The 25,844-nt window shown below is 43.1% G+C and overlaps 2 protein-coding genes across 2 annotated transcripts; one reads left to right on the forward strand and one right to left on the reverse strand.

The window, feature by feature from the left end:
• Nucleotides 1-8,531: 8,531 nt before the first annotated feature.
• Nucleotides 8,532-17,533, forward strand: LOC306779799 (uncharacterized protein). The gene is made up of 8 exons (XM_079271809.1): nucleotides 8,532-8,733; nucleotides 10,639-10,737; nucleotides 11,504-11,687; nucleotides 12,831-12,901; nucleotides 14,098-14,253; nucleotides 14,356-14,644; nucleotides 15,009-15,754; nucleotides 16,226-17,533. The coding sequence occupies exons 1-8, from the start codon at nucleotides 8,578-8,580 to the stop codon at nucleotides 16,490-16,492; spliced, it is 1,968 nt and encodes a 655-aa protein (XP_079127935.1). The 5' UTR covers nucleotides 8,532-8,577; the 3' UTR covers nucleotides 16,493-17,533.
• Nucleotides 17,534-18,012: 479 nt separating this feature from the next.
• On the reverse strand, nucleotides 18,013-21,281 carry LOC306780097 (uncharacterized protein; the record flags this gene model as incomplete). Its single annotated transcript, XM_079272306.1, has 2 exons — nucleotides 21,223-21,281; nucleotides 18,013-19,905 (listed from the first exon to the last, which is right to left on the reverse strand). The coding sequence occupies exon 2, from the start codon at nucleotides 19,840-19,842 to the stop codon at nucleotides 18,013-18,015; it is 1,830 nt and encodes a 609-aa protein (XP_079128432.1). The 5' UTR covers nucleotides 19,843-19,905; nucleotides 21,223-21,281.
• Nucleotides 21,282-25,844: the final 4,563 nt, after the last annotated feature.

Raw genomic sequence — 25,844 nt, forward strand, 5'->3', positions numbered from 1 at the left:
ATTATGCACTTGAGTAAAGGTTTCATTTCAATGATATGATTCTTTGTTTTTTTCATATTTTCAGTTTTCCTTTAGCATTGGATCATATTTCATGATACGATCGAAACAACAAAGCACAGTAAAGTCTGAATGAAACTAAAGTGCTCTGGATAAAATCTGAGTTTTTTTCTTCTCCAGTAAATGCTTTATAGCTGTCCAGGTAATGACATACCTAGATTTTATTTTGAAAGGAAAAACAAGATGTTGCGCGGAGTCACCTGCCATCACTGTACAATACATGATGTCACACATCATACAAATATTGTGCTTTTTACCTCACTGCATTTATTTGACAGCTGTAGTCTCTGGTTACTTGGTTCCAGCCTCACAAATGTGAAGATGTGCTGCTTTTTTTTTTTTTTTTAATAATTGTAATGATTTTGTTTGTGCACATGAGTTAATAGTTCAAAATGTGCTCCATCTCAAACAACAGTAAAGTCCTGCTTTTTTTACGTTTCTATCTTTTTTTAAAATATTTTAAGTCACAGGTGACATGTTTCTGGATTGAGTATGTAGTGGCCATTTGTCGGCTAAATCAAACTTAAACAAATAATAATCAAACGCCACTGATGCACCGTGGTCGGTATCTTTACGCAGCCAGAAGAGAGTCAAATGTCCAAGCAGGATTCAATTTTGGTGTATTTATTAAATAAAGCAAATAAAACAAGAAAACAAACTAATTAACAAACTCCTGTCGTGCTGTCTCTCCTGTCCTGTGTAGCTGGTAAAAACTATACGCCCACCCCGGTGCAAGCTGGTCCTACCTTGCTACTCGTTTAAATAGCAACAGGTGCCCACAGTAATTACCCAAAAAATAATAGAAACAAACAAATTACTATTAAAGAGAAAAATAATCTTAACATATGAAACATCTACAATAATTAAACAATACTACTTATAAATGAAATAACAAAATACAATATCACATAAATAGCTCCAACATTCCGGCCCCTAATTGTGCATAATATCACAATTATTATTCTCAAACGAGCTATTCCCACAATAAACATGACCTAAAGCTAATCTTCTTCTTGACACCTACAACACAAAGAAAGATGAGAGAGAGAGAGAAAATAGAGGTCGAGAAAACATCAGTCCATGATGTTTAGTCTGCTGCTTCCAAAAGCAGACAGAGCTTCGTCACCGGCCTCTCCAGAATGCTGGTCCTGGTTTGAAGTCGCACAGACCGCACCAGCCCCTTTGTATCTGGTCTTGCCTCCAAAACTTTTCCCATCATCCAAGATCCTCTTGGAGCTGTAGAGTCCGCAACAAGGACAATGTCTCCAGCAGTGAGGCTTCTTCTTGGCCTTGTCCACTTTTGTCTCTCTTGCATTATAGGCAGGTACTCAGAGATCCATCTCTTCCAGAAGAGTTCAGCCATGTACTGTACTTGCTTCCACCTTTTCTTGATGTATAGATCACTTTGAATGAATAGTCCTGGTGGCATGATTGGTTTGCCTTTTAACATTAGAATGTGGTTTGGTGTGAGAGCTTCAAGGTCATCTGGGTCATCTGAGACTTTTGTGATAGGTCTGTCATTTAGAATTGCTTCAACCTCACAGAAAATAGTCTGGAGCCCTTCATCGTCCAGAATTTGCTGTTGCAGAACTGAGGTGAGAACACCTTTCACTGAACGAATCAGGCGCTCCCAGATGCCGCCTTGATGGGAAGCTGCTGGGGTGTTAAAGTTCCATTTTATGCCATCCTGGACCAAAGCCCTTTGAATTTTGTCATGATTCAGAACAGCCAGACTTTCCTTCAGCTCCCGGTTGGCTCCAACAAAGTTTGTGCCATTATCCGACCTGATAGTGGAGACTGCACCTCGTCTACAGATGAACCTTCGTACTGCATTTATACAGGAGTCTGTGTCTAGTGTATATGCCACTTCCAAATGCACAGCACGACTGGTTAGACAGGTGAAAAGCACTCCATATCTCTTCAGAAGACTTCTTCCTCTTTTAACATTGATGGGCCCAAAATAGTCAACTCCAACATTTGTAAACGGAGCTTTATCAGGCAACACTCTCTCCTCCGGCAAGTCTGCCATCTTCTGTTCACCAAGCTTTCCTCTGTTGCGTCTACAAACAACACAGTCAGATATGACTTTCCTGGCAGCGGAGTTTGCATTGATGATCCAGTACTTTTGCCGTGACCTTGACAGCATGTGATTTCTTCCAGCATGTCCCAGCTGATGATGGATATGGCGCAAAATCAGCGTGGATACATGCAGGTCTTTGGACAAAATAACTGGATGTTTGGATTCTGCTGGCAGTGCTGCTTTACTCAGCCGACCACCAACTCTGAGAATTTCATCATCCATTACTGGGTCTAGTTTGTACAGCGGACTTTCTTTGTGGATGTTTTTAAAGCATCCTTTCAGTGAGGCAATTTCAGCTTTGAACTTGTGTCGTTGTACATATTGAATGATTGACTGCTCTGCCTTAGCAAGATCTTCAGGTGTTATTCTTTGTCCTTTGAGTGTGGCTTTAAAGCTTTGAACTTTTCTTTCCACTTCATGCTCCCGATTCTTCAGATCGTCCTTTCTGAGGCCTGCAGAAGCACAAAACTCCTTTCTCTTCTGTCCCAATAACAAGAGACGTTCCTTGACCTTCAGAAACCAAGCCACAGATGTTTTTAGTCTAGTCCAAGATGAAAAATAGTAGATCAGGTGGTTGGTGGCATTTTCCAAATCCTTGATGATAGCATTTACCATTAAGTCCCTTTTGACCTCTGGGTCATCTGCAGAAATCACATCAAGATTCCCATCAAGTTTAGGCCACTCCTTCTTTGACTGATAGAGAAACTCAGGTCCACTTATCCATCTCCTGCCTTTCAGGAAATCCTCAGCTCTCATTCCTCTTGATGCTTCATCTGCTGGATTATCCTTGGAACCCACATATCTCCACTGATCTACATCTGCTGCTTCTCTGATGAAAGAGGTTCCGTTTGCCACAAAAGTGTGGAATCGTCTGGTTTCACTAGAGATATACTTAAGGACTGTTGTGCTGTCCGTCCAGAAGACTGACTTCTCCAGCTTGAGTTGCAACTCCTTCCGAAGCATTTTATCCACACGAACTGCAAGAACTGCGGCTGTGAGTTCCAGTCGAGGAATTGTGGTCTGCTTTAGTGGGGCAACTCTGGCCTTTCCCAAGAGAAATGCAACATGTACTTTATCATCAGTTTCCAATCTCACGTAAGACACAGTTCCATAGCCAACTTGACTGGCATCAGAAAAGTGGTGAAGTTGTGCTGTAGCAGGTTCTCCAAAGTCTCTGGGCTTAATACAGCGGTCCACTTTGAACTCAGACATCCTTTGCAGGTCCTCAAGCCAATTAGACCATTGTTCAGCGAAAGAGTGGGAAATAGTGTCATCCCAACCCAAGTTTCTCCTACAAAGCTCCTGCAGTAACAGCTTGGCTGGCATGCTGAATGGGGCTAGAAATCCCAAAGGGTCATAAAGTGAGCTGACCACTGACAAAATGCCTCTTCTAGTGTTTGGCTGTTGTTGTAGTGATGTCCTGAACTTGAACTTGTCAGTTTCAATGCACCACTCTAGTCCTAGTGCTCGCTCCATTGGAAGTTGGTCTGTATCCAAATCCAGTTCCACCATTTCTTTTGGTCTTTTGTCCTCAGCGATTGACAGCAGCACTGTGCGGCTGTTGCTGATCCATCTTGAAAGATTGAATCCTCCTTTATGACAGAGCGCATTCAAATCTTTGATTATTTGCAGTGCCTCCTCCTCTGACGCCATGGATTTCAGGCAGTCATCCACATAAAAATTATGTTTGACTGTATTTGTCACTTCTGGAGGGAAATGTTGGACATTATCATCTGCAGTTCTCCTCAAAGCATAATTTGCACAACTTGGTGAGGATACAGCTCCAAACAGATGTACTTTCATCCGATACTCCAGTGGAGACTGCGCAGTGTCACCATCAGACCACCAGAGGAAGCGGAGAAAGTTGATGTGCTTTTCTGAGACATGAACTTGATGAAACATGGCTTGGATGTCGGCCATTACTGCAACGGGCTCTTGCCTAAATCGGACGAGGACTCCAATAAGAGTGTTAGTGAGATCAGGTCCCTGCAAGAGCTGGCAGTTCAGTGATGTCCCTTTAAAAGTTGCTCCACAATCAAAAACAACTCTTAGTTTGCCTTTTCTGGGATGATAGACTCCATGATGAGGGATATACCACACCTTTCCATCACTTTGTTCGAGTTGATCAGCAGGTACCATCTCAGCATATCCTTGAGTTATCATGTTGTTTAGGAATGCGGTATATTCCTCCTTAAATGGAACATTCTTGACAAATTTTCTTTTCAGGCTTCGGAGGCGCTGTTCTGCAACACAGCGATTGTTAGGCAAGACAGAATTTTCCTGTCTGAAAGGTAAGTCAATACAGTAATGGTCTCCAGTTAATACTGTTGTGTTGCTCATAACATTCATGAACTTGATGTCTTCTCTGGACATTTCAATCTGCTCCTCTGATGATCTCTCATTAAAGTCATGGTTATACTGTTTAACCAGCATTCCTTGCAGATGTTCCACAGAGATTCGGTTGGCTGTTACAGCAGGGCAGCCACTCTTACTCCTACTGCTCTCGCCGCGAAGTGGACCATTAATGACCCAACCAACTCTGGTTCTGACCGCATAAGGCCCTTCATCCTGGCTGTTTATCAGCTCCCAAGGCTCCATCACTTTTGGAGCATCAGTTCCAATTAGTAGCTCAACACCTGCGTCAATGTCGTGGAGCTTAACATCCTTGAGGTAAGACCATTGATCAAGATCCTCCTCTCGTGGGACGTTGAGTGCAGAAACAGGCATGCTCCTTTGAGTTAAAACATCAGGTAACTCAATGAAATTGTTTGTGCTCATACCAGACACTTCAAGGCCTGACAGAATATGTGCATTTACGATCTTCTTTTGATTCATTGTTCTCAGCAGAATACTAGTCCTTTTACCCTTCAAGTTCAGTTTTCTTGCCAAGTCCTCTGTACAGAATGTGCCGGAACTCCCTGGATCCAAGAAGGCATATGTCTGCACCGTTTTGTTACCTCTCTGGCTCTTGACTTTGACTGCGACAATAGAAAAGATGGAATTATCTTCATAACCAGCCCCGATATGGCCGCAGGTTTGAGACATGGTGGTTGAGACACTTGGAGGGCTCACAGACTGTTGGGCTTGTTGAAAGGTTGTTCTTTTGTCTTGCCACTCTATGTGAAGGACTCCTGGGTGCTTTTGGTGACACACATTGCAATCCAAGCGACTCCTGCAGTCTTTGCTTGTGTGGCCTACTTTCAGGCAACCAAAACAAATACCCTGTTCTTTGATAAAGTTAATTTTATCACGATGTCCTTTAACTTTAAACTGTGAGCATTTATCCAATGAGTGACGACTTTGTTTACAAAACAGACAGTTGTGAAGAGAGGAAGACGTCTTGTTTCCTGTGTACTGAGTGATGACTCCTTCTTTCACTGCAGTAACATTGGTGGCAAAGCTGCTTCCTTTTTTCCTTTGCTTCAAGTAACTAACGTTGGAGACCTTCAAGTTGGTAGGTTGTGAGTCCTGAATGTTGCCAAAAAGTGGATCTGAGGCAATTCTGACTTGTTTTTCAATGAAAGCAACAAGATCCTCAAACAGTGCTCTCCGGCCACGTCGCTCTTGCAGATCACAAGCAACATTTCTCCACCGTTCCCTTAACTTATAAGGAAGTTTCAAGATGATGCTCCTCAGTTTAGATGGTAGGTCCAGTTCCTTCATATGCATCATTTGCTCTGTTAGATTTGAGCATCCTCGAAGAAACAGGGAAAATGATTGCAATGCTTTAAGATCTTCACTTTTAACAGGCGTCCAGCTGAGAAGCTTTTCCATATACGTAGATGCAATTTTGTATTCGTTTCCAAAGTGCTCTGCGAGAAGACTTTTGGCTCTGTGGTATCCCTGATCTGAAGGTAGATGTTGACAACTGCACACCAAGTCTCTTGGCTGCCCCCTGGTGTATTGTTCGAGAAAGTGCAAACAGTCACTCCAATTAGTTGTCTTCTCCTCCACTCCATTTTCAAAAGCTCTGATAAAAGACCTGTACTGAAGAGGGTCTCCATCAAACACAGGAATGTTTCTTACAGGCAGGACAGAGCACAGATTTTGCTGGACCAGCAGAGCAGCGATGTCATTTTGTCTTTGCATCACATTTACAATGTCATTCTGATGGGGTTGAGGTTGCACAAGTCCTGCTTGACTTTCATTCACAGTTTGTGTCGTTTGACCTGGAGAATCAGTCTTTACGAGCATCTCATCAATTTGTGTGTTTGACCTTTGTTTAGGCCTAACAACCTGTGGTTGCATTATAGGATCAGACACAGAAATAACATCCTTTTCTACAGGAACAAAGGTGTAGGCATGGGGATTTAATAGTCTTGCTTCTTTGAACTTGTTCCTTTCAACATAAGAGTTCATTCCGTCTGAACATTTTGAGCCACGCTGGGATGAATTTATTTCCAAGACATGAAGCTTTGCACTTGTAGCTGCCAATTCCGTTTCAAGTTCCAATTGTTCCTTTTCTTTCTTCAACTTTTCTTTTTCCCTCTCCAACTTTTCCTCCTGAGCTTCGATTAGATGTTTCCTTTTTAGAGCAGCAACGCGCTCCATCAGAGCTGCCTTGTCAGCCTCAGCTCTAATGCGTGCAGATGATGTTGATGAAATCCGTGATAGCTGGGAATGTGTCTTTACAGAGTTCATCTTTACACTTAACACATTAGAAGCACTATCTTCAGGGTTTATTTCATCTGCAACACTTTGGTGGTCGAGAGAATCTTTATATGGCTGCACATATGGGTAACCCATTTCAGACAGCCAGCCTTTTACCTTTTCAGTGAAGTCATAGAACATTGTCATTTTTTCTTTGAAGTACAGATTTTGCCTTGTAACTTCATCTTGAGGTAAAGGTAAGCTCACAAAAGATGTATGCATGTCATTTGCATCTTGGTAACACTTGATGAATGTAAAAAGCTCAGCATTCACTGAATTTACATTTTTATTGGAAGTCATTAAACCACTTATGTTTCTCAAACACTTTTTGGCTTGTTTGCATTTTGTGGTCCTCTTTTGCTGGTACATTTCCGTGTAGAACTCCAAGCCTTTAGAAGTCATTTTAATGTCTCTTCTTGCTGACGGCCTTTCAACATCCGTCGCCTGAACGTCAGACATTTTGAACACTTCTTCCAAACTGCTTGTCACACATCAATCAAATCCGTCGGACGTGAATGCAGGTAAAGTGCAGCAAAAAACAGCAAAGGCGCTTACAGGCCGCTCCTCCAATTCACCACACACACACACACACTGAAGTCGGGCTTTTTAATGAATGAAAGCCGCCGATAGTGGTGCGCGGGTGTTGCGCAATGTCCATTTGTAGCGCTTCAACGCAGTCAGGCTTAAACATCCAGAAGCACGTACATCACTGTGAATACAGACTTTTAAACTCCACTCGTTTCACCGTCTTCCTATACGGCAGTCGTACCACGTACCCGTTTCTTCTGAGATGTTTCAGCGCTGTGTTGATCTGGTCCAAAGCAGTTGTCCCGCTGATATTGAATCCAAGAGTGATGAATGAAACAATCCTCTTTGATCATCCATACGAAATCCAAAAACGATCCAACCAGTTGTGGCTGTGGTGGGATCGGTCCTTTGAGTCCAAGAGCTAAGCTTTTACTTTAGTCCAAGGGCGTAGTTTTTACTTTATGTAGTGGCCATTTGTCGGCTAAATCAAACTTAAACAAATAATAATCAAACGCCACTGATGCACCGTGGTCGGTATCTTTACGCAGCCAGAAGAGAGTCAAATGTCCAAGCAGGATTCAATTTTGGTGTATTTATTAAATAAAGCAAATAAAACAAGAAAACAAACTAATTAACAAACTCCTGTCGTGCTGTCTCTCCTGTCCTGTGTAGCTGGTAAAAACTATACGCCCACCCCGGTGCAAGCTGGTCCTACCTTGCTACTCGTTTAAATAGCAACAGGTGCCCACAGTAATTACCCAAAAAATAATAGAAACAAACAAATTACTATTAAAGAGAAAAATAATCTTAACATATGAAACATCTACAATAATTAAACAATACTACTTATAAATGAAATAACAAAATACAATATCACATAAATAGCTCCAACAGAGTACTTTAACTTTTAATACTTTAAGTACATTTAGCGGATTATACTTACATACTATTACTTAAGAAACATTTTTAATGCAGGACAGAGTGGTAGTACGGTGTGGTATTAGTACTATTAGTAATTAAAGTATCTGAATACTTGCTCCACCGCTGATGTCCACTGATGAGTGGTGAATAGGACCTTAGTAAGTCTGCGTGCTCTTATTTTGAAGAACATGAACTCGGAAGAGGAACATCCGTGTTGTGAGCGGCACGAGTTTGTTTGTTTTTCAGCAGAACGACAATATTGCAGCAGTAAATGTTATTTGTTTCATTACGAAAGTATATTACTGAAACTAAATTCATAGCGGACATCCTGACTTGTCAGAATGTCTGATTTGGAGGCACAGGTGGGCTCCATTTTGGAGACAATGGTGAGTACGACTGTGACAGAAATGACCAAAGTTATCGGCGGCTCCGCTTCAACACGGTCAGAAGTGTCGTCATGTACGACCGAGAACACGCACGGGTCCTCGGAGGAGAAGGTACGTTAAACCGTCGGTTACTGTGTGTGTGTGTCCGTGACGTGCTCTCCCGTGTCGGGCTCCCTCCTTCTGTGGCGTCTAAACAGCCAGCTGAACATAGAAATAGAAGAGCTAGCTAGCTGCTCCAGTGAGTTTATATCGCCTACACTTTAATAACCACTCACTATAGTGCTGCTATCCCGGGTTTAGCCCATAATTTGACTAAATTGAAGTTAAACGTGTAGCTCTGGCCAAACAACAACCGGGAAGAATCCATCTTGTTCGCCATTTTGAGTTGGACAGCAGGCCCGGGCCTATCTATCTGCTGTATGTCTAGAAGCGTCTGAGCCACAGGTTTCACTGAACGTTAACTGCTACCTGCAGGTCCAGGGTCAGTTTATCAATAGTTAATGAACAGTTATAGCGAACTGTGACCACGATGACACCGCGGACAGCAGGGGTCCAACCGTGACAATACAACGTCAAATATGTTTTATGTAGTTAGTTAATATCACAAGCCTGCGAAAACAGTACTCGGATACCTGAATGTAGAAATACTCTGTTGCAAGTTAAAGTCCCGCTTTCATAACTTTATTTAAGTAAAAAATACAAAAGTATTAGCATCAAAATATACTTTAAAATGTACCTAAAAGTACTCATTATGCAGAATGATACATTTCAGAAAAATTTATTTTATATTACTTGATTATAATTATTGATGTGTTCAACATTTTAATGTTGAAGCTGATTACTGTGATGCTAGTTTTTATTAACTTACATAGTGCTGGCTAGCTTGTGAATTTCCCCCCATTAAAGTCTAATCATATTTTAAGGTAAAGTAATAAATTATGATTTTTTTTCTGATTTATGTTCAGTTTTGTTAATCTGTATAGTAACCAAAACTATCAAATGAATGTGAAGTAAAGTGCACACTATTTGTCTCTGAGATGTGGTGGACTAGATGTATGAAGTAGCAGAATATGAAAGTAATGTACAAGTACCTCAAAATTGAACTTAAGTACAGTATTTGAGTGAATGTACTAGTTACTTTCCACCACTGACATACAGTTCAGTACAACCAATGGTTGGAGGCTAATATGTACATTTAGTTGAGTACTGTACACAAGTACAATTTAGAGGCAGGAGTACTTTCATTTTATAGTATTTTAAAATACGTTATTCCTCTACTCCTCCACATTTCCGAGGGAAATGTAGCTTTCACTGCGCTGTTACTGTTCAGAGGAATGTCAGCCGTTTTTCATTAAATAGTCTATTAAGTCTATAAAATGTCTTGTAAATCGTTTTGTATAAATTACTTAAAAGGTTATTTAATTATTTACCAATTTAAGTTGTCCATTAGTTTACTCTTGATGGACTTCTGCTCCATAAAATATGATGCGTTGATGCAGATAAAACTATCAGTCGCCAGTCCATCAAATAGTAGAAATGACCTCCACCTCCACCAGCTACAACATTAAAATGCTGTTTACGTGTTAATGCTTTATTAACAACACAAATCCTCAGTGTAATATAATAATATAACGGACTGATAGGGGACAGGCTCCATAATATTACAAAAGTGTCAAATGTACCTTTTGGCACTTTAAGTCCCATTTTGCTGAGAGTACTACGGTAATAGTACTTTCACTTCAATACTCAATCTTGGACATCGCTTGATTGTATTTTAGCATTTAGTACTATTTGTACATACGTATTGCAGAATATAACGTTTAGATTTAATCATGTTTTTCTTAAATTTACTTAAAAAAAAATACATATTTTGACATCCAGTAATAAGAAGCAAACTGGTCCTAATTGATCTCACAGTAAGAAAACAGGAATACTATAATAATAAAGTAGTGTTATTGCACCATGGCCGTGCCATCATGACATCATTGATGAGCAGAGGTGTGTTGTCCCCATCAGGTGATCCAGTTCAGCGTCTTCATGACGTCTCTGGCTCGAGAAGCCGTGGAGAAGATCTGCCAGCTGTTCCTCCAGTGTTCCTCTCTGCTGCAGCTAGAAGTACGTCGCCTCACTGCGCCCGTGTATTCGTGTTTAGGTCATCACAGGAAAACACATCTCATCTGTTGATAACATGAGGAAAAGTCCCAGCAATGTTTTCCTGATGCTGAAGTTAGTTTCTGCTACTTTTCAACCATATCCGTACACGGCATGCAGTAGAATGTTTCACGTTCACTCTCACTATCCAGCAGCATATGTTTTGCAGGAGCTTTCATTACTCTGCGGAAATATGAATCTCAACAACATCAATGGACTTTATTTCTTCCTATAACCTTTTGATGAAGATATCCCAGTGCTGCAGCTGGCAATCATTTTTATTATCTTATCATTTTCTCCGTCGATTGCTTCATTGTTTGCTCCATCATAATTTCCTTAAGTCCCTCAAACAGCTTATTTCTGTACAAAAGCCAAATATATGCGGCTGTCATATAGATTGTGACATTGGAGAAACTGTAACCAGCTTCATATTTAGTGTCTATCGTTTGACTTGACTTGATGTCCCACTGTAGTGGCCACGCCAGTGTTTATTCTGATCTGACCAAATCTGACTTCAAAATATAATAATGACCAAGAGAAGATACCGACATTACTGGCACTCGTTGAAGTAGCACTGTAATGTTTTAACAATACATTTCTGGTTAGAGACGATTCAGCTTGCTCAAGAACATTTTAAATAACCTTTAAGATCTAAAAAATGGTAAAAACCAGAGAACTATAAAGTCGTCCCATTTGTCCTGATTTCTTTTTAAAAAGTCTGTCTCTGTAGGTGACGCAGGGTGTTGTAGAGATGGAGGACCTGAGGAGGAGACTGGAGATGGTGGAGACGGAGCTGAAGCTGGTGCTGGAGGGCAGCGGAGGCCAGAAGGAGGCGGAGGAGCTGACAGAGGAGGGCGGGGGAGGAGGAGGAGAGACTGTCCAGAGCCAGCGATCAGGGAGGAAGAGTCGCAGAGGTGATGAGCTTATCCTTCTTACTGGGTTGCTTTTTCTTCATCAGACTGGGTGGAAAATTGGTTGTGTTGCTTCTAATATATTATGACACATGATGATATTAAAGGAATAGTTAGGGGCGCATCGGGTATTAATTCATAGTCAGCGTATTACAGTACAGTAGCAAAGCAACATACTGCTGTTTACAGATGTGTTTTAGATACCTAAGAAAATCAATATCAATTCAAGTGTACGCTATAATTACAACCAAAGCCACTAGACTCTATTGAAATGCTGTTATCCAGTTATTGTGTTAACTCTTTAAAACACCTCAACAACAACAAACGCTTTATTGTTACCTGTAATGTTTTAGTTACCTGCCTGGGGGACTACAGATGTAAATTAGCATTCTTGCTAACTCAGCCTCTTTACATCTTGTATTTTTATACTGATGTTCATTAACATGCTCTGCCCCCGTCAAATACATGAATATATGATCACAGGGTTAAGCTGCAAGGCCGTATATACAGCAAGAATAATAATAACCCCAGCTTACCCAGCAACAGTAAAGTGACTATGAATATATTCAATTTATATATATTGAATTATAACCCAGTAATATAATGTATATCATTCTGAAATGAACCATTTTGCATAATGAGTATTTTTTACTTTTCATACTTTAAATGTATTTTGATGCTGATACCTAGTACTTCTACTTAAGGACTGTAGTATTTCTACACGGTGGTATTGCTACTTTTACTTTGAATAGGTCTTCCACCAGTGTACAAATGTGAGGAGCAGGAGCTGTATTTAGTGTTTTTCAAAACCTCACAACTTAAAGTTAATTAGAATGAATCGGCCCGTAGATTCTACTGAACTGTTATTGTCCTGTGTTGTTTTATTGAAGCTATTTATTACTGGGAATGATGCATTTGAGTTTCCACATGTCCATGAGCTAATGAAACACAACTCATTGAGATCGTTTGTCTTTGTCACCACAAACACCGACACCGAGTTGACGTTGGAGCAGTTTACTGTTGAAGAGGAGACGCAGTAGTGCGTCTCCACCACCTCTGCTCCCTTCATGCTTTCTCGTGGTCTCTGGCGTACTTTGTCTGATTATGCAGAAATTGCCACAAAAATAACTTTTTGGACTTCAACAGTTGTGGCTAGCGGTGATGCTGGAGTGAAGAGATCGCCCATAATTCACCTGTGGAAGGGCAGAACTTATGAGGTAGAGTCCCGTCTTCTTCTATGTAGATCGGGGGGGGGGGGGGGGGGGGGCGGTTATTGTGGGCCATAAACGACAACAACAAGGAATCACGGGCCAAACAATAGTAAAAGTCGTTTTCAACCAGTTACACTGCAAGAAAATCAGTGTGTCATAGAGAATCTCTTACCCATCATAACATGACTCAAGAGTTTAATGTTTTACTTTACAGTCGTTCACTGGCATGCCCACGTGTTACAAAAAGTGGTTCTGTATCTTCTGCTCTTTAAATATTTAAAATATTAAAAACTCTAATACAGAGCATTGCCACTTAAAATATTGTGATGATATATGTGAATAAGGCACAAATTGCCAAATATAGGTTTCCTTTCAAGGCCTAACTAAGGGCCGTCTTAGAAGATTATGATGTATCTGTAAATATCATTTGTAAATCTAATATTAAGATGTAACAAACAGAACAAGCAGAAATGGTAAAATATTGGTTTCTGTGCCAAGAGGTTAAGATGGAGATAACTCGGCCAAATGTACTCGACATCTGATGTTTAAACTATGATGTGCAGTGTACAGACAGTGCAATGTATTATAAATATGCTCGCGCCATATTCTAGTTCATGTTTATAAAATCACTGCGGGCTGTAGTTTGGCTGCTCCAGATGCAGACGCTCTGACATCCTTTGCCGAGGTCTTTCTTTTCAACTTCCTGTTCCCTTCCACACACTACGCACGTGAAGACTTTTTAATTCTGACGATTGGTTTCTTAAGAAATGTTTCACGAATTAATTAAGTTGAATTGTTTTATTGGTAAACTCTATCGCCAAAAAAATGCAAACACCTGACCGTTACACCCAAATGTGACGTTGTTGGGCATTCATTTGTTGTACTAGAACGGCCTCATCTGAGAGGATTAGTGACGTCCCAGTTCACTCCAAAGGGGTTGGATGGGGTTGAACTGGGAAAACCGGTTCTTTTTAGAGCTGGCTTTGTGCACAGGGGACGCTGTCATGTTGAAACAGAAAATTGTCTTTCTCAAACTGTTGCCACAAAGTTCAGACTCCACTATTCTCTGAAAACCATTTCCCCTCATTGGCATTAAGGTGCAAAAGGACACAAATCTATGTGGACAGAGGCGGCCATAACCTTTTCCCGTAGGCCTCCCGGACACCATGTTTTGACTCTTAAATATGTCCATATTCTCTCAGGACTGTATCCAACCTGTGATAATAAAGGAGGAAGGAGTGGAGGCGTTCGTTGACCAGGCGTTCGCTGACCAGGCGTTCGCTGACCAGGCGTCCTCTGATTCGGGTCAGTACAGAGAGGATCCAGGCCAGGAGGACGATGACGACCCGGACTACCAGGTTGATTTTGCCTGGTCCCAATTCATTTTGTGTTTTTTGAAAAAAGCACGGCAGGTTATGAGGACATGAATAAACAATCTGTGCATTTTGTTTTTCCGTTAGTTGGAGCCAGAAGATCCCGAAAACAGCGACCCAGCATTCACCAGCCGACCGAAACGCGTTGCAAAGCCCCCAAAGTCCCGTCGGGGTCGGGCGAAGAGGGAGAGTCAGAGTCAGGGCCAGCAGCCTCTGAGCTGCAAACACTGCCGGAAAACCTTCAGCTCAACCCTGCAGCTCAAGGCCCACCAGGCCGTCCACGGGGCCAACGCCGAGAAGTCTTTCCACTGCTCCCAGTGCGGCAGAGGCTTCGCGTTCCAGCGAAGCCTCAATGCGCACGTGCTGCTTCACACGGGTGAGTGTGGCCATGCAGCACATGAGGCCTCTGCAGGAAGCACACAGTGACACAAGCATTCATTTGGAGGTCTGTTTCTAGCCTTCTGATGAATGTAAGTCCATTACGTAAGAATGTATGTACAGTGGGTTCATTAACAGGCGGGTGATGAGAGCCATGAGACTCAACCGTGCATTAAAGTGCCTTAAAACAAAACAATTAGCCAAAAAAGCTCTTTGAGTTTGTCAGTGCAAGACACCCCACAGTACATCCAGTCATTTGATTTATATTCATGAAAACTGTTAATTAGTGGAGCTATGTAAGAGCATGCTACCTGTAAAGCATATTCTGTCACGCTTACAATACTCATTGCTCCCATACGCAGGGGAGAGGCCTCACACCTGCGATGTTTGTGGGAAAGGTTTCACCCTGAAGCAGCTGCTGAGGAACCACCAGCGTCTCCACGCCGAGGTCCGCCCGTTTCGCTGCGAGCAGTGCGGCAAGAGCTTCTACCGGGCCCACGGGCTGAAGATGCATCAGATGGTCCACACGGGGGAGCGGGCCTACAACTGCCAGTACTGCAACAAGAGCTTCACGATACAGGGCAACTTGCAGCGCCACCTGCGCATACACACGGGCGAGAAGCCGTTTCGGTGCGACACGTGCGGCAAGAGCTTCAACCAGGCCGACACCCTGAAGGGCCACCAGCGGATCCACACCGGCGAGCGTCCCTACAGCTGCGATACGTGCGGCAAGTGCTTCATCCAGAAGAGCGCCCTGAAGATGCACCAGAAGATGCACTCGGGCGAGAGGAAAGCGCTGGCGTGCGTGGCGTGCGGTGCCGCGGTGGCCTGCGTCGACTCGCTGCGCAAGCACCTGCTGACTCACGCGGCGACCATCCCGTGCACGTGCGTGCTCTGTGGCCGGCGGCTCGGCTCCATCACGGACCTGCGCTCGCACCAGCAGCACCACACGGTGGACCGGCCGCACAGCTGCGGCCTGTGCGGGAAAAGCTTCAAGTCGTCCAGCTACCTGAAGATCCACCTGAAGACGCACAGCGGGGAGAAGCCCTTCTCCTGCCACATCTGCGGTCGCATGTTCACGCAGCACAGCAGCCTCAAGTCGCATCAGGTCGGTTTGCACTGAATAATGTTTTTCACAAGCTTTAGGCAGGCAAGACCTCCAATTTAGTAGCTTTGAAAATGATGGATAAGTCGTTTGTGAGTGGACCGATTAGCTTTTACAAAGACTTTATTTATCATCTGACTTCATGTTAAACTGTTCCCGCTTTATTTTGTTTGTGTAGTTTGGATCATTTTAGACTAAATATTACATCTAAATTAGGAATATATGCAGCAGTGGCGTTTATGTTTACACATACAGAAATCGATGTACTGTGTAGCTTCAGATTTTTATGAACTTACTGCATTTAAGTAACATTTGTAGTCCTGTGAATGTGAGTGAACACACGGTAAGAGTACGAAGCGTTTCTAGCATGAGGCCCAATGTGGTTTATATCAAGACTTTACTATCGTAAGCCCCACATCTGAAAATGATTACAGTGACCGTTTCCCTTCCCTTCAACCTTCCCCCCCCCCAAAGGTGGTCCACACCGGAGAGAAACCGTTCAGCTGCGACACGTGCGGGAAGTGTTTCAGCAACACGGGGAACCTGAACAGACACCAGCGCATCCACACGGGCGAGAAGCCGTTCAGCTGCGACACGTGCGGCCGCAGCTTCAACCAGGGCAACAGCCTGAAAGCCCACCAGCAGATCCACACCGGGGAGAAGCAGTTCATGTGCGACAAGTGCGGGAAGAGCTTCTCCTACTTGAGGAACCTGAAGGACCACAAGTGCTTCTACGTCTGAGGCTGACGCAGCGGGTTGGCGTTGGCTTCCCTGCATCTGTCGAGGAAGACTTTGTTGTGATGATGAAGTTAGGTTTTAAGCAAGGTCACTTTCGTGACAATCTAGTGTCCGCTTGGTGAGACTCGGCGGAGCTGCCGTGCCAGACAGTGAGAGACGAGGTCGGGACACTCTCTGTGATTTATAGAAGTGGACCAACAGCTGCCCGGAGAAATTAAGGAGTCTGTCTGGGCAGTGGGATGGTCAGAGATGTGAACCAGGGCTTTGATGTGTGCCCTAAATTAACACCCGTTTAGTAGAAGTTGAAAAGGGTTTAAGAGGCTTCAGTGAGCACCTTCTTAATGTTTTGTATTTAAGGCATTAATCCGACGTGCATTGAGTGAAATGGGTGCAAGAGATTGTGAAAGAAACCAGTGCTTCTAAATGACAGACGACGCTCGGAACTAAAATATTCGGTGCTCATGTCGCCCTAAATTGAAACCGTGGACACAGGAAAGACGAAGTCCTGTAGAGTGTGACGCTGGGTGCTACAAACAAAGAGTTCTACTTGTTAGCGCCACCATTGTAATGGCAGACTCCTCATTGAAAATCAGTTGTTTCAACTTTCATAGTCCCTTTTAATTCAAGTTTTGGACCTCTGTGGCAGATTGATTTCAAAGTGTACAACGTTTCATTACTTTCCCCGACTTTTATTAGATGTATCATCAACAAACCAGGCACAATTCAAATAAGCAGTATTTTGCAGACAGATGTTAAATTAGTATACCTCTGATTTAGATTGTAAAATCCAAAGTGTGACTGACTTGTTTCACTGCATGAAGCTTTTTTCAGGATTTTTAAACGACACAATTTAAGTTGTAGGACTGGTGTTTATAAAGGTTTAACCTACTTTGGAAACGACGTTGCCTTGTGTGCATTGGAAGATGTGCTGACTGAGAACAATAGCGTTGTTATTTTGTATCTGTAACTTCTCTTGTGGAGTGTGTGTCTGTTAAAACTCAACTTTGTGACTGTGAGTGAAACGGATAAACATTGAAATTTAAATCTTGAGCGTTTTCTTTTCTTTTATTTCCTCATAATGCTTTTTGACAAATATGCCATCGAAATCAAATGCAGACACAAACACATTCAACAGTTCTCACGCTCCTCTCCTGTAATGAACACAGTATTTAGGAACACATGCTCAACCAGGAACTGATGCAAATCACTGAACCAGAGTGCATGTTGTCGTATGTCGAGACTTTACACTTATTTGTGCAAAGCATATATGCTCACCTCCACATTGAATCCCTTATCCCCACCTTATATTGTCAAGGAAATCATTCAAGAGCTCTCTTGATCCTCACCAAATCCATCTTGCACTTTTGCATGATCACATTATTCCTCTGCAAATATTGAATGCATATAAACATATTCAAACTTACAGCATATTGAGATTAGGGTGCAAAAAAAAACAACCTTAAAAACCAAGAGCAGCCATGAAAAGCAAAGGCAGGAAGAAACATTCAGACAGCGCAAAACCACTACAAAGGATGCCCCAGTGGGCTGGCGGCTACGAGAGGAACAGTGAGCAGAATCAGCATTTCTAGAGGAAATGGAGGCGACGAGCCGCTTGCAGCATTTGCGATGCAGTGATGGCGTAACAGCCGGGGAGACTGAGCTGCCTCGGAGAGCGGTCGGCCCTCGGTTAAGAGTGAAGAAGAAGAGGAGACGACGCAAACGGGCCGGTCTCCGAGCTTGTCCCTGTGCGTGTTGACCCAGCTGCTGATGTAGAGGATGTGTGCACAGGTGCAGTCCCACAAGTTACCTGACAGATAGACAGAGATAAGGTTTCTCAAAGGCTCCAAAGTCCCATTCTCAACTGCTCTCAGCTGGTTGCCCTTCAAACTCAATCTCTGGAGGTTTGCGAGTCCTCGAAATACATCCGGCTGCAGGTGACCCAGCTTGTTCCCGTTCAAGTTGAGATCTGTGAGCTTCGAGAGTCCGGCAAAGAGCTGGGGGTGTAAACTATTCAGGCTGTTGTTCTTTAGCAGAAGCTTGCGGAGGAAGTGGAGGGGATAGAAGGCGTCGAACGGGATGTCGCGGAGCTGATTGAAGCTCAACTTGAGCTCTTTAAGGCGGGTCAGCCCTACGAAGTCATCGGGAGACAGCTCCGAGATCTGGTTATTGTCCAGATCCAGTGTGTTAAGATGTGTTAGATTCCTGAACAGGCCTGTAGGAGGAAGGTTGGCTAAGTGGTTTTCATCAAGTCTTAGCTCTTTCAAACCTATGAGGTCTCTGAACTGGTCCGGGTGTAGAGAGGCGAGATGGTTGCGAGAGAGCTTCAGCGAAAGTAATCTCACCAAACCGTGGAAGACCGAGGGATGTAGAGACCTGATGTGGTTGTCATCGAGGTGTAGGTCCTTGAGGGCCCTCAGCTTGTGGAAAAGGCCTTTGGGAAGGTGCCTCAGAGCGTTGTACTCCAAGTACAGCTTCTGCAGTGACTTGAGCTTGTTGAACAGAGCAGGGTGGAGCTCCAGGATCCGGTTGTTCGACAGCTGTAGCTCGTTTAGTCTGGACAGTGAATCGAATACCCCGAGTGGTAGGGCGGAGATCTGATTCAAGTCCAGCTGGAGTTCTTCCAGGTTGTTCAAGTTGCTGAATACGTCCGAAGGAAGAGACGTCAGTCTGTTCTTGAACAAATCGAGCAACTTGAGGTTGATCAGGTCCTTGAAGACTTTTGAGGGAAGAGAATCTATGAGGTTGGAACTGAGGTCCAGCTCACTCAGCGCGCTCAGACCTCTCAGTGATCCCTCAGACAGAGTGGTCAGATTGTTGTTGCTCAGGTCTAGATGAACCAGTTGGCCCAGTGAGGAGAAGCAATCCTCTGGAAGGCCGTTGAGGCTGTTCATCTGTAGATGCAGATACCTGAGCCTGTCTACATCCCTCAATGCCTCAGCTGGAACAGCGGCCAGCATGTTACCACTCAGGTCGAGCTGCTGGAGACCTGTTGCTCCTCTGAAGCTGAACTCTCCCACACTTGTGATTCTGTTCTTGGATAGAACGAGTTTCTCCAACGCAGTGGAGTTCTTGAACACACCTTCCTCTATGTTTGTTATTTTGTTATGGCTGAGGTGAAGTTGAGTGAGGGCGAACGCCCCCTCCAATCCACCAACCTGTAACATTTGAATCTGGTTGAAATTCACATACAGCATCTTGAGATTAGCTAATCCGCGGAGGCATCCGATCGGTAGAGAGTCGATCTGGTTCTCACTCAGGTCCAGTAAGGTGAGAGCAGGGCAGTTTAGGAACTGACCAGCGTGTGGAGACCTCAGGTCGTTGTTGCGTAGGAAGAGCTTAGACAGCTTCGTCATATTGGGCCAAACTGGGTTGAGGGATAAGAAGACACTCAGCTGATTCTTAGTCAGGTCCAGAACCTACAGAATGTACAGGAAGGAGAGAATACTGGTCTGTCGTGTATAAATATTTACAAATATCACAGAAATAAACATCATTTTATCAGTGTAAGTCAAACTTGATATTTCCTTGAAGCCTAAGGGGGCAAGTCTGTTTCAGACACGCCCACAGGACAGAAATTTTTTTTTTATCAGCAGAATTTCAACACAGAATTTCAACGTCATTGTCGCTTTTGCACATGTGATACGTAAAAAAAAAGAGGTTATGTTCTATTTCTTGTCTGGGAGTAATTTGCTGGAGTCTCCGTTAGATGTCTGACAGCTGGTAGAAATAGTGAGACAATAAATTGTACTGATATAATAAAAAAAAACGAGATGTCGCGCATTAATTCGTGAACTTGGGGTGTGCTGGCAGGTGGATTTAGGTAACATTGGACAGAACCAGGCCAGCCGTTTCCCTCTGTTCCCTCTGGTCTTTGTGCTAAGCTAAGCTAACAGGCTGCCGTTTCACTATTTAGTGAAGCTCTCTTTTGCTCACCTCCGAAACAAACGAAAGAGACATTGCCATACATGCTATTGCTTTATAAAGTCACGGTGTTTGCAAAATGTAGCCTATTTTACACATCTGGTGAAAGTAGGTCTAATATTTACTCTACTTTTTTCTTTTTTTTTGCTCTCTTTCTTGCTGCTGCCTTTAATTGAACCACATTCAATTAATATATTAATCAATTTCCTGCATTTCTGCATTTTACTACTGTATTTTATTTCTTACACTGTTTCTTTAATTGTTTTTAAATCTCCTTTTCTTTTGCCTTATGTTTTGATGCTTTTAATGGTTTTATGTGAAGCACTTTGAATTACCTTGTTGTTGAAATGTCCTATACAAATAAACTTGCCTTGCCTTGCCTTGCCTCTCCACCAGAAAGATCTGGTTCTTGATGTACTTGATGTTATCGAGTCCCTAACTTTCTCTGTCAGCTGTGTGTTGCTTGGTACGTATGGTGCAGTGGGTCTGTCCACTGACATGTAGTCATTTGATTCATTGGTGATATAAGAAATGTTAACTAGCGGACCACTGATTTCCTATCTCCCAGGCAGCCATTGTTTTCCATGCACCATGGTGTGAGCATTGAGAGGTGAAACCACCAGTATGGTCCGTTAATGAAGGTTCACCTCATCACTGTCTTGCTGCAGGAAATCAACAGACACTTGAGGACATGGAACATTTTAACTCGGGGCTTTCCTGCCGCAGGAGTCTCTAAACCAGTGGAGCGCTGCATCCTTTTCAAAAAGAATTACACGCCGAGTACAGTTTCCAGGCCGCTGTGTGTTTCATACCTGCAGCTCCTCCAGCCCCTGCCTGGGTATTTCCTCTATCTTATTGTATGAGACGTACAGCTGCTGTGTGCTCCCCGGCAGCTCGGGGATCCGGTCCAGTCCTTTCTCCTGACACGAGACAGTGGTCAGGTTGTGGAGACATTGGCAGGTTGGGGGGCAGGGGTCAGACGCCCACACCACGAGGCCCAGGGAGGCCAAGGTGAAGGCTGCCAGCATGGTCGGCTGCAGCTGAAAATGAACATGGAGCAGTGAGACCGTTCCAAAGTGTTTTGTACACACCGAACATGAAAAGTATGATTTCAAGTTTGCTTTGGTTTTGGATAACAAGGTCTGAAAGAGGATAAGTAAGTTAGGCATCAGTTTTAAAGGTATTCTCTCTCGTATTTTGTCATGATTTGCTGATATAGATAAATTAACTTTATATACCTGAAGGAAACATTTATGAAATACATTGATTCATGATAATTAGTTGTTCTTGAAGAGTTTATTTTTGTATTGTACATTGCATCTATTGCAACACCTTTAAAGACGTTGGTTATTTACGAGAAACAGTGTGAATTGCAATTCAAATAGCTTCAAGATTTACATTTTTTGAGTCAAAAGTGTTCAATCACTAATTCATAAATAAATCATTTTCAACTCTTACTTTCCTTATTTATTCTCTTTTAGATCAAAACTTACCGCTGATGACAAGGCGGTGCTTGAAGTCGTGTTCTGTTGCAGGGTGGTTTTGCTGAAAGCTGACTGTGCAGACGGTCTTGACACGCGACTGTAGAGGATGCTGTGTGAGATGCGTCTGTCTGTTGCAGAGGAAGTCTTGAAACGACTTTTCTTAGAAACAAAGGGTCGGTCAAACCGATGTGGCAGCTGCACGTCACAGTTTCTGTCGTGCTTTAAGACGGAGACTAAAAAAACAAAAACACAGACTAACCACATCAGTAGGTTCATCACTAGATGACTTCTTCTTCCAGAGAAATGGAGACTCAATATGGGAGAGGCTTATTATAATGATCGTGACACCTACCCATCAACTTAATGGCTGTGTTTCTGTTTTGAGGTTTAATAAGTCAGCCATCATGTCTTGACTATGGAGATATTCTTTAGTCTCATGCTACTCCATGTAGTTTACTATATTGTGCTTTGTGTTTCATCACAGGACATGACTGTCATACTGATCACTGTGTATGAGGCTGGTCCTCTAGCAACAAGAAGAGAACATCATTTTTGATTAAACATTGTACGACAGAGACACAGACTTTAGAATATTATTAGCTCAATATTGAATTCCAGAAGACTGCCTTCCACAACTTTGAACCACGTGAATAGAAACAATTGCTGCATATGTGAAAGCTTTGAAGTGATCTAGTGTTGTCTGATGTCTGATACTGTGTGTGCTCTCATTATGTCTGTCACTTCCCTTCACCCACATTCTCACTCCAGCCGCCTTCATTGCCTTTCTGACAGCCGTCCGTCAGCAGATGGCCTCAGACTGTCCCACTCGTCTCCACCCGCTCACCTGTTTCCTCTTTCCCTCACAAGCCCTGCAGTACATTACGAGGCCACTTCCTCTTAACCCCAGTCAGATTGTCACTGTGGGTTGTGCCTGTGCTTTCCAACCACCTGAACCTAAAACTGAACCTCAATTCCTCAATCTTTATGAATTTTGACCTGTTCCTGACCTACTCACTTGTTTTGGATTTGTTTCTCCAAAATGTAACTTATTATGAACATCTGTGTTTTCCATTCTATTATATGACAATAAGTTAAAATTTGACTTAACTCCTGATAAAAACAACAATCCTTATGATACATTTTGACAAAGTACGTCAAAATCTTGACTTAATAATTCAAAATGTTTACCTACTATCTCAAACTTTTCACTCAGTAGCTCATAATTTGGACATAGTGACATAAAGCTGTATATTTGTTTCTTTATATTTTAATATTTGATATGAGATTGTTCACTTAGTATCTTGGTGTTTGAACATGACATGAGTATTACATTTTTAAATGTTTAAAAATATCTCACATCATGTTAACTTTATTTTCCCTTCAAGTTTTCTTGCAGCTGTTTAAAACATAGAAGTCACAGAGAGTTGAGGTCAGTAAACAAGATAAAATACATCAAACATGAATACATCATTAACTTTTCATCTCCCCCCCCCCCCCCAAGTGAATGTCTGTTTGAGGGTCAATTCCTGGCTTTAGGGGTTAAAGTTCAAATGATGCTGAGGTTTGGGTAAAAGTGGGGGTTAGCCATGTAGTCGTGGTGGGCTGTGGAGTTCATTGTGTCCATGAGGGTCCTCACAAGTGTCAAAGTACACAAACATGTGTTTGTTTGTGTGTTGATGTCCTCGGGGTCAGCATGAGACACCGGCTGGATCAATCCCTGCTGACGTGCTCGGATCAGCACAAATCACTAGCTGCTGTACACACACACACACACACACACACACACACACACACACACACACACACACACACAAAACCCAAATGTAAAAAGCAACAGAGACAGCCTCGCCCTCCTCCCTTCCTTTCCCATACTCCATTAGATATATTGACGATTCCACATCCATTGGGTCTTTTTTCCTGATGATGCTAATGATGCTGGTGTAACACAGTGTTCTGAACCGGCTCTGCGATCCGTGGAAATATGGACTGCTGCTCTGGTTGTTCTTTTCCAGCATTGATTCTCTCAGTGGTATCTCTGCCCTCCTGGTGAACAGCTCCTCTTCCTCTGCCACCGTTCCCCAAAGTGAATCTGCTCGTCTGTCGATTCACCTGCTTGTTCCAGTACCAGCCTCTCAGTCCGAAGGGCGTTTTGGGCCACTGAAGGTCTCAGTTTCAGACAAGGAAGTAGGTGTGCGAGGGAAAAGATGAGGCCCTGGGTTCGCTCCAACCGGTCCAGATCAGTCCAGGTAAGAATTCGAATCTATTCATGAATAAATTATATTAATTTGTGTGCTCAAGGGTGTGAATGCCTGACATTTTCAGCATGCTGATGAGTTTTTAGGGATCTTCTCTCTCTCTCCCCACCTGTTATAAGAAGCGAGAAGACAAGTGAGCCAGCTGGGGATAAGAAAGGTAGTGTTTGGTGTTAGAGTTTTGGTTTCCTTGGTTTCATGAATCCCCAGTGATTCTGCAGATTTAAAACTGTACTGGCCATTTGTGCCTGTAAGTAGGATTCATTTTTATAGAATAAGCAAAGTAAGACACAGGTTCTAGGCTGTAGTACGATCCAAAGCTACCAGTCTGAAAGAGAAAGTGATCTTTTAAGTTAGCAATGGATCAATGTGATGCTGGAACACACGTGTTTTGTGGGTTTATAGTTGTGCTGTAAGCAGAGTGTAGAAGAGGATTCACATTTTTCTGTCCGGAATTGATCAACTGAATTTAACAGTACTACATGCAGTACTTGAAAAGTCAAGTACTGCCGAAGTAAAGATCAAAAATCAGATTTTAGCCACCAGGAGGCGGTAATGATACCATAGGAGAAAGAAACAGGAGTTGTTTACCATGAGATGTTGTCATGAGCATCTAAAACTGTCGAAACAGTAAAAAAAATTGAGATAAAAGTCGTCATTCATTCAATTGTTTATTGACTTATTGACTTTAAACACAATAAAATGCTGGTTTCGAGTTGTGAAACGCGGAAGGACGGATTCAATGAGGAGTACCTAAACTTAAAGGCAGAATTGGAGGAGAGAAAGGTGCGTGCATGTGCGCGTGCGCTAACACCGATGCAGCTCTGTCTATGAGCAACCTGTTATATATTTATTTATATATATATTATTACTGCTGACGTCACTCTCCCTCCCCGGTTCTCTGTGTTTTTTCGGAAAGCGAAGGGAGGGATCCCGTTTTCTTACGTCTTCTTCGCAAAAAAACCTAATGTTTCCGGGGAGACTTATCGTGTTCCTCCGCTGCTCATCCGGAAGACTTTTCATTCACCGCTAAATCTGTTGGAACCAAACCGAATGAGACGCGTTCAGGGCGGACCGGGCTGAGTGGAACGATCCGGAGAGACCGGCTGCACATCCGCCGCTTTCTGCAATTCAACCGCAATTTGCCGTTCGTTTTTTATCCCAAAGGCTCCGTACACCTGTCGGTGTTTTGAAATGCGGCCTCACACGGTCCCCGGTTCGACTACTTTTCCCGTGGATGCCGCCGTTTTAACGAATGTCACCCAGAACAATCACATTAGCTAACCTTAGCTAACAGGAAAACAGAAACTCCCCCTTTTTTTCTCCCCTCAACTCAGCCCGCTGTGGTCGCACAGATCCGACGGCCGGTTTTTAAACCCTCACCGGTCTTTATGGTTAAGTTTAGCTTTTTTCCCAACACGAGACCGATGCAGCTGAACGTAAACCGATGCCCACCGGGATTGTTTTCATTAACGAGCCAGCCAGTGTCCCCCGAAATGGTACGAGAGCGTCTGGGGAGGATTGGGGCAAAGTGAGAGGCTAGTAGGGGGGGGGGGGGTCAGTCTGGGCTGGTTTGTTTTTTCTTCAGAAGAGTCTCTAGGTCTGAACCAACAACACCAGACAGACACGATGTGGATGTAGTTTATTCTTCTTTTTTAACGCAATCAATTTAAGCTGGACTTAACTGTCTCAGTGCTG

This window comes from Melanostigma gelatinosum, assembly GCF_949748355.1.
Source record: "Melanostigma gelatinosum genome assembly, chromosome: 7".
Taxonomy (NCBI): domain Eukaryota; kingdom Metazoa; phylum Chordata; class Actinopteri; order Perciformes; family Zoarcidae; genus Melanostigma; species Melanostigma gelatinosum.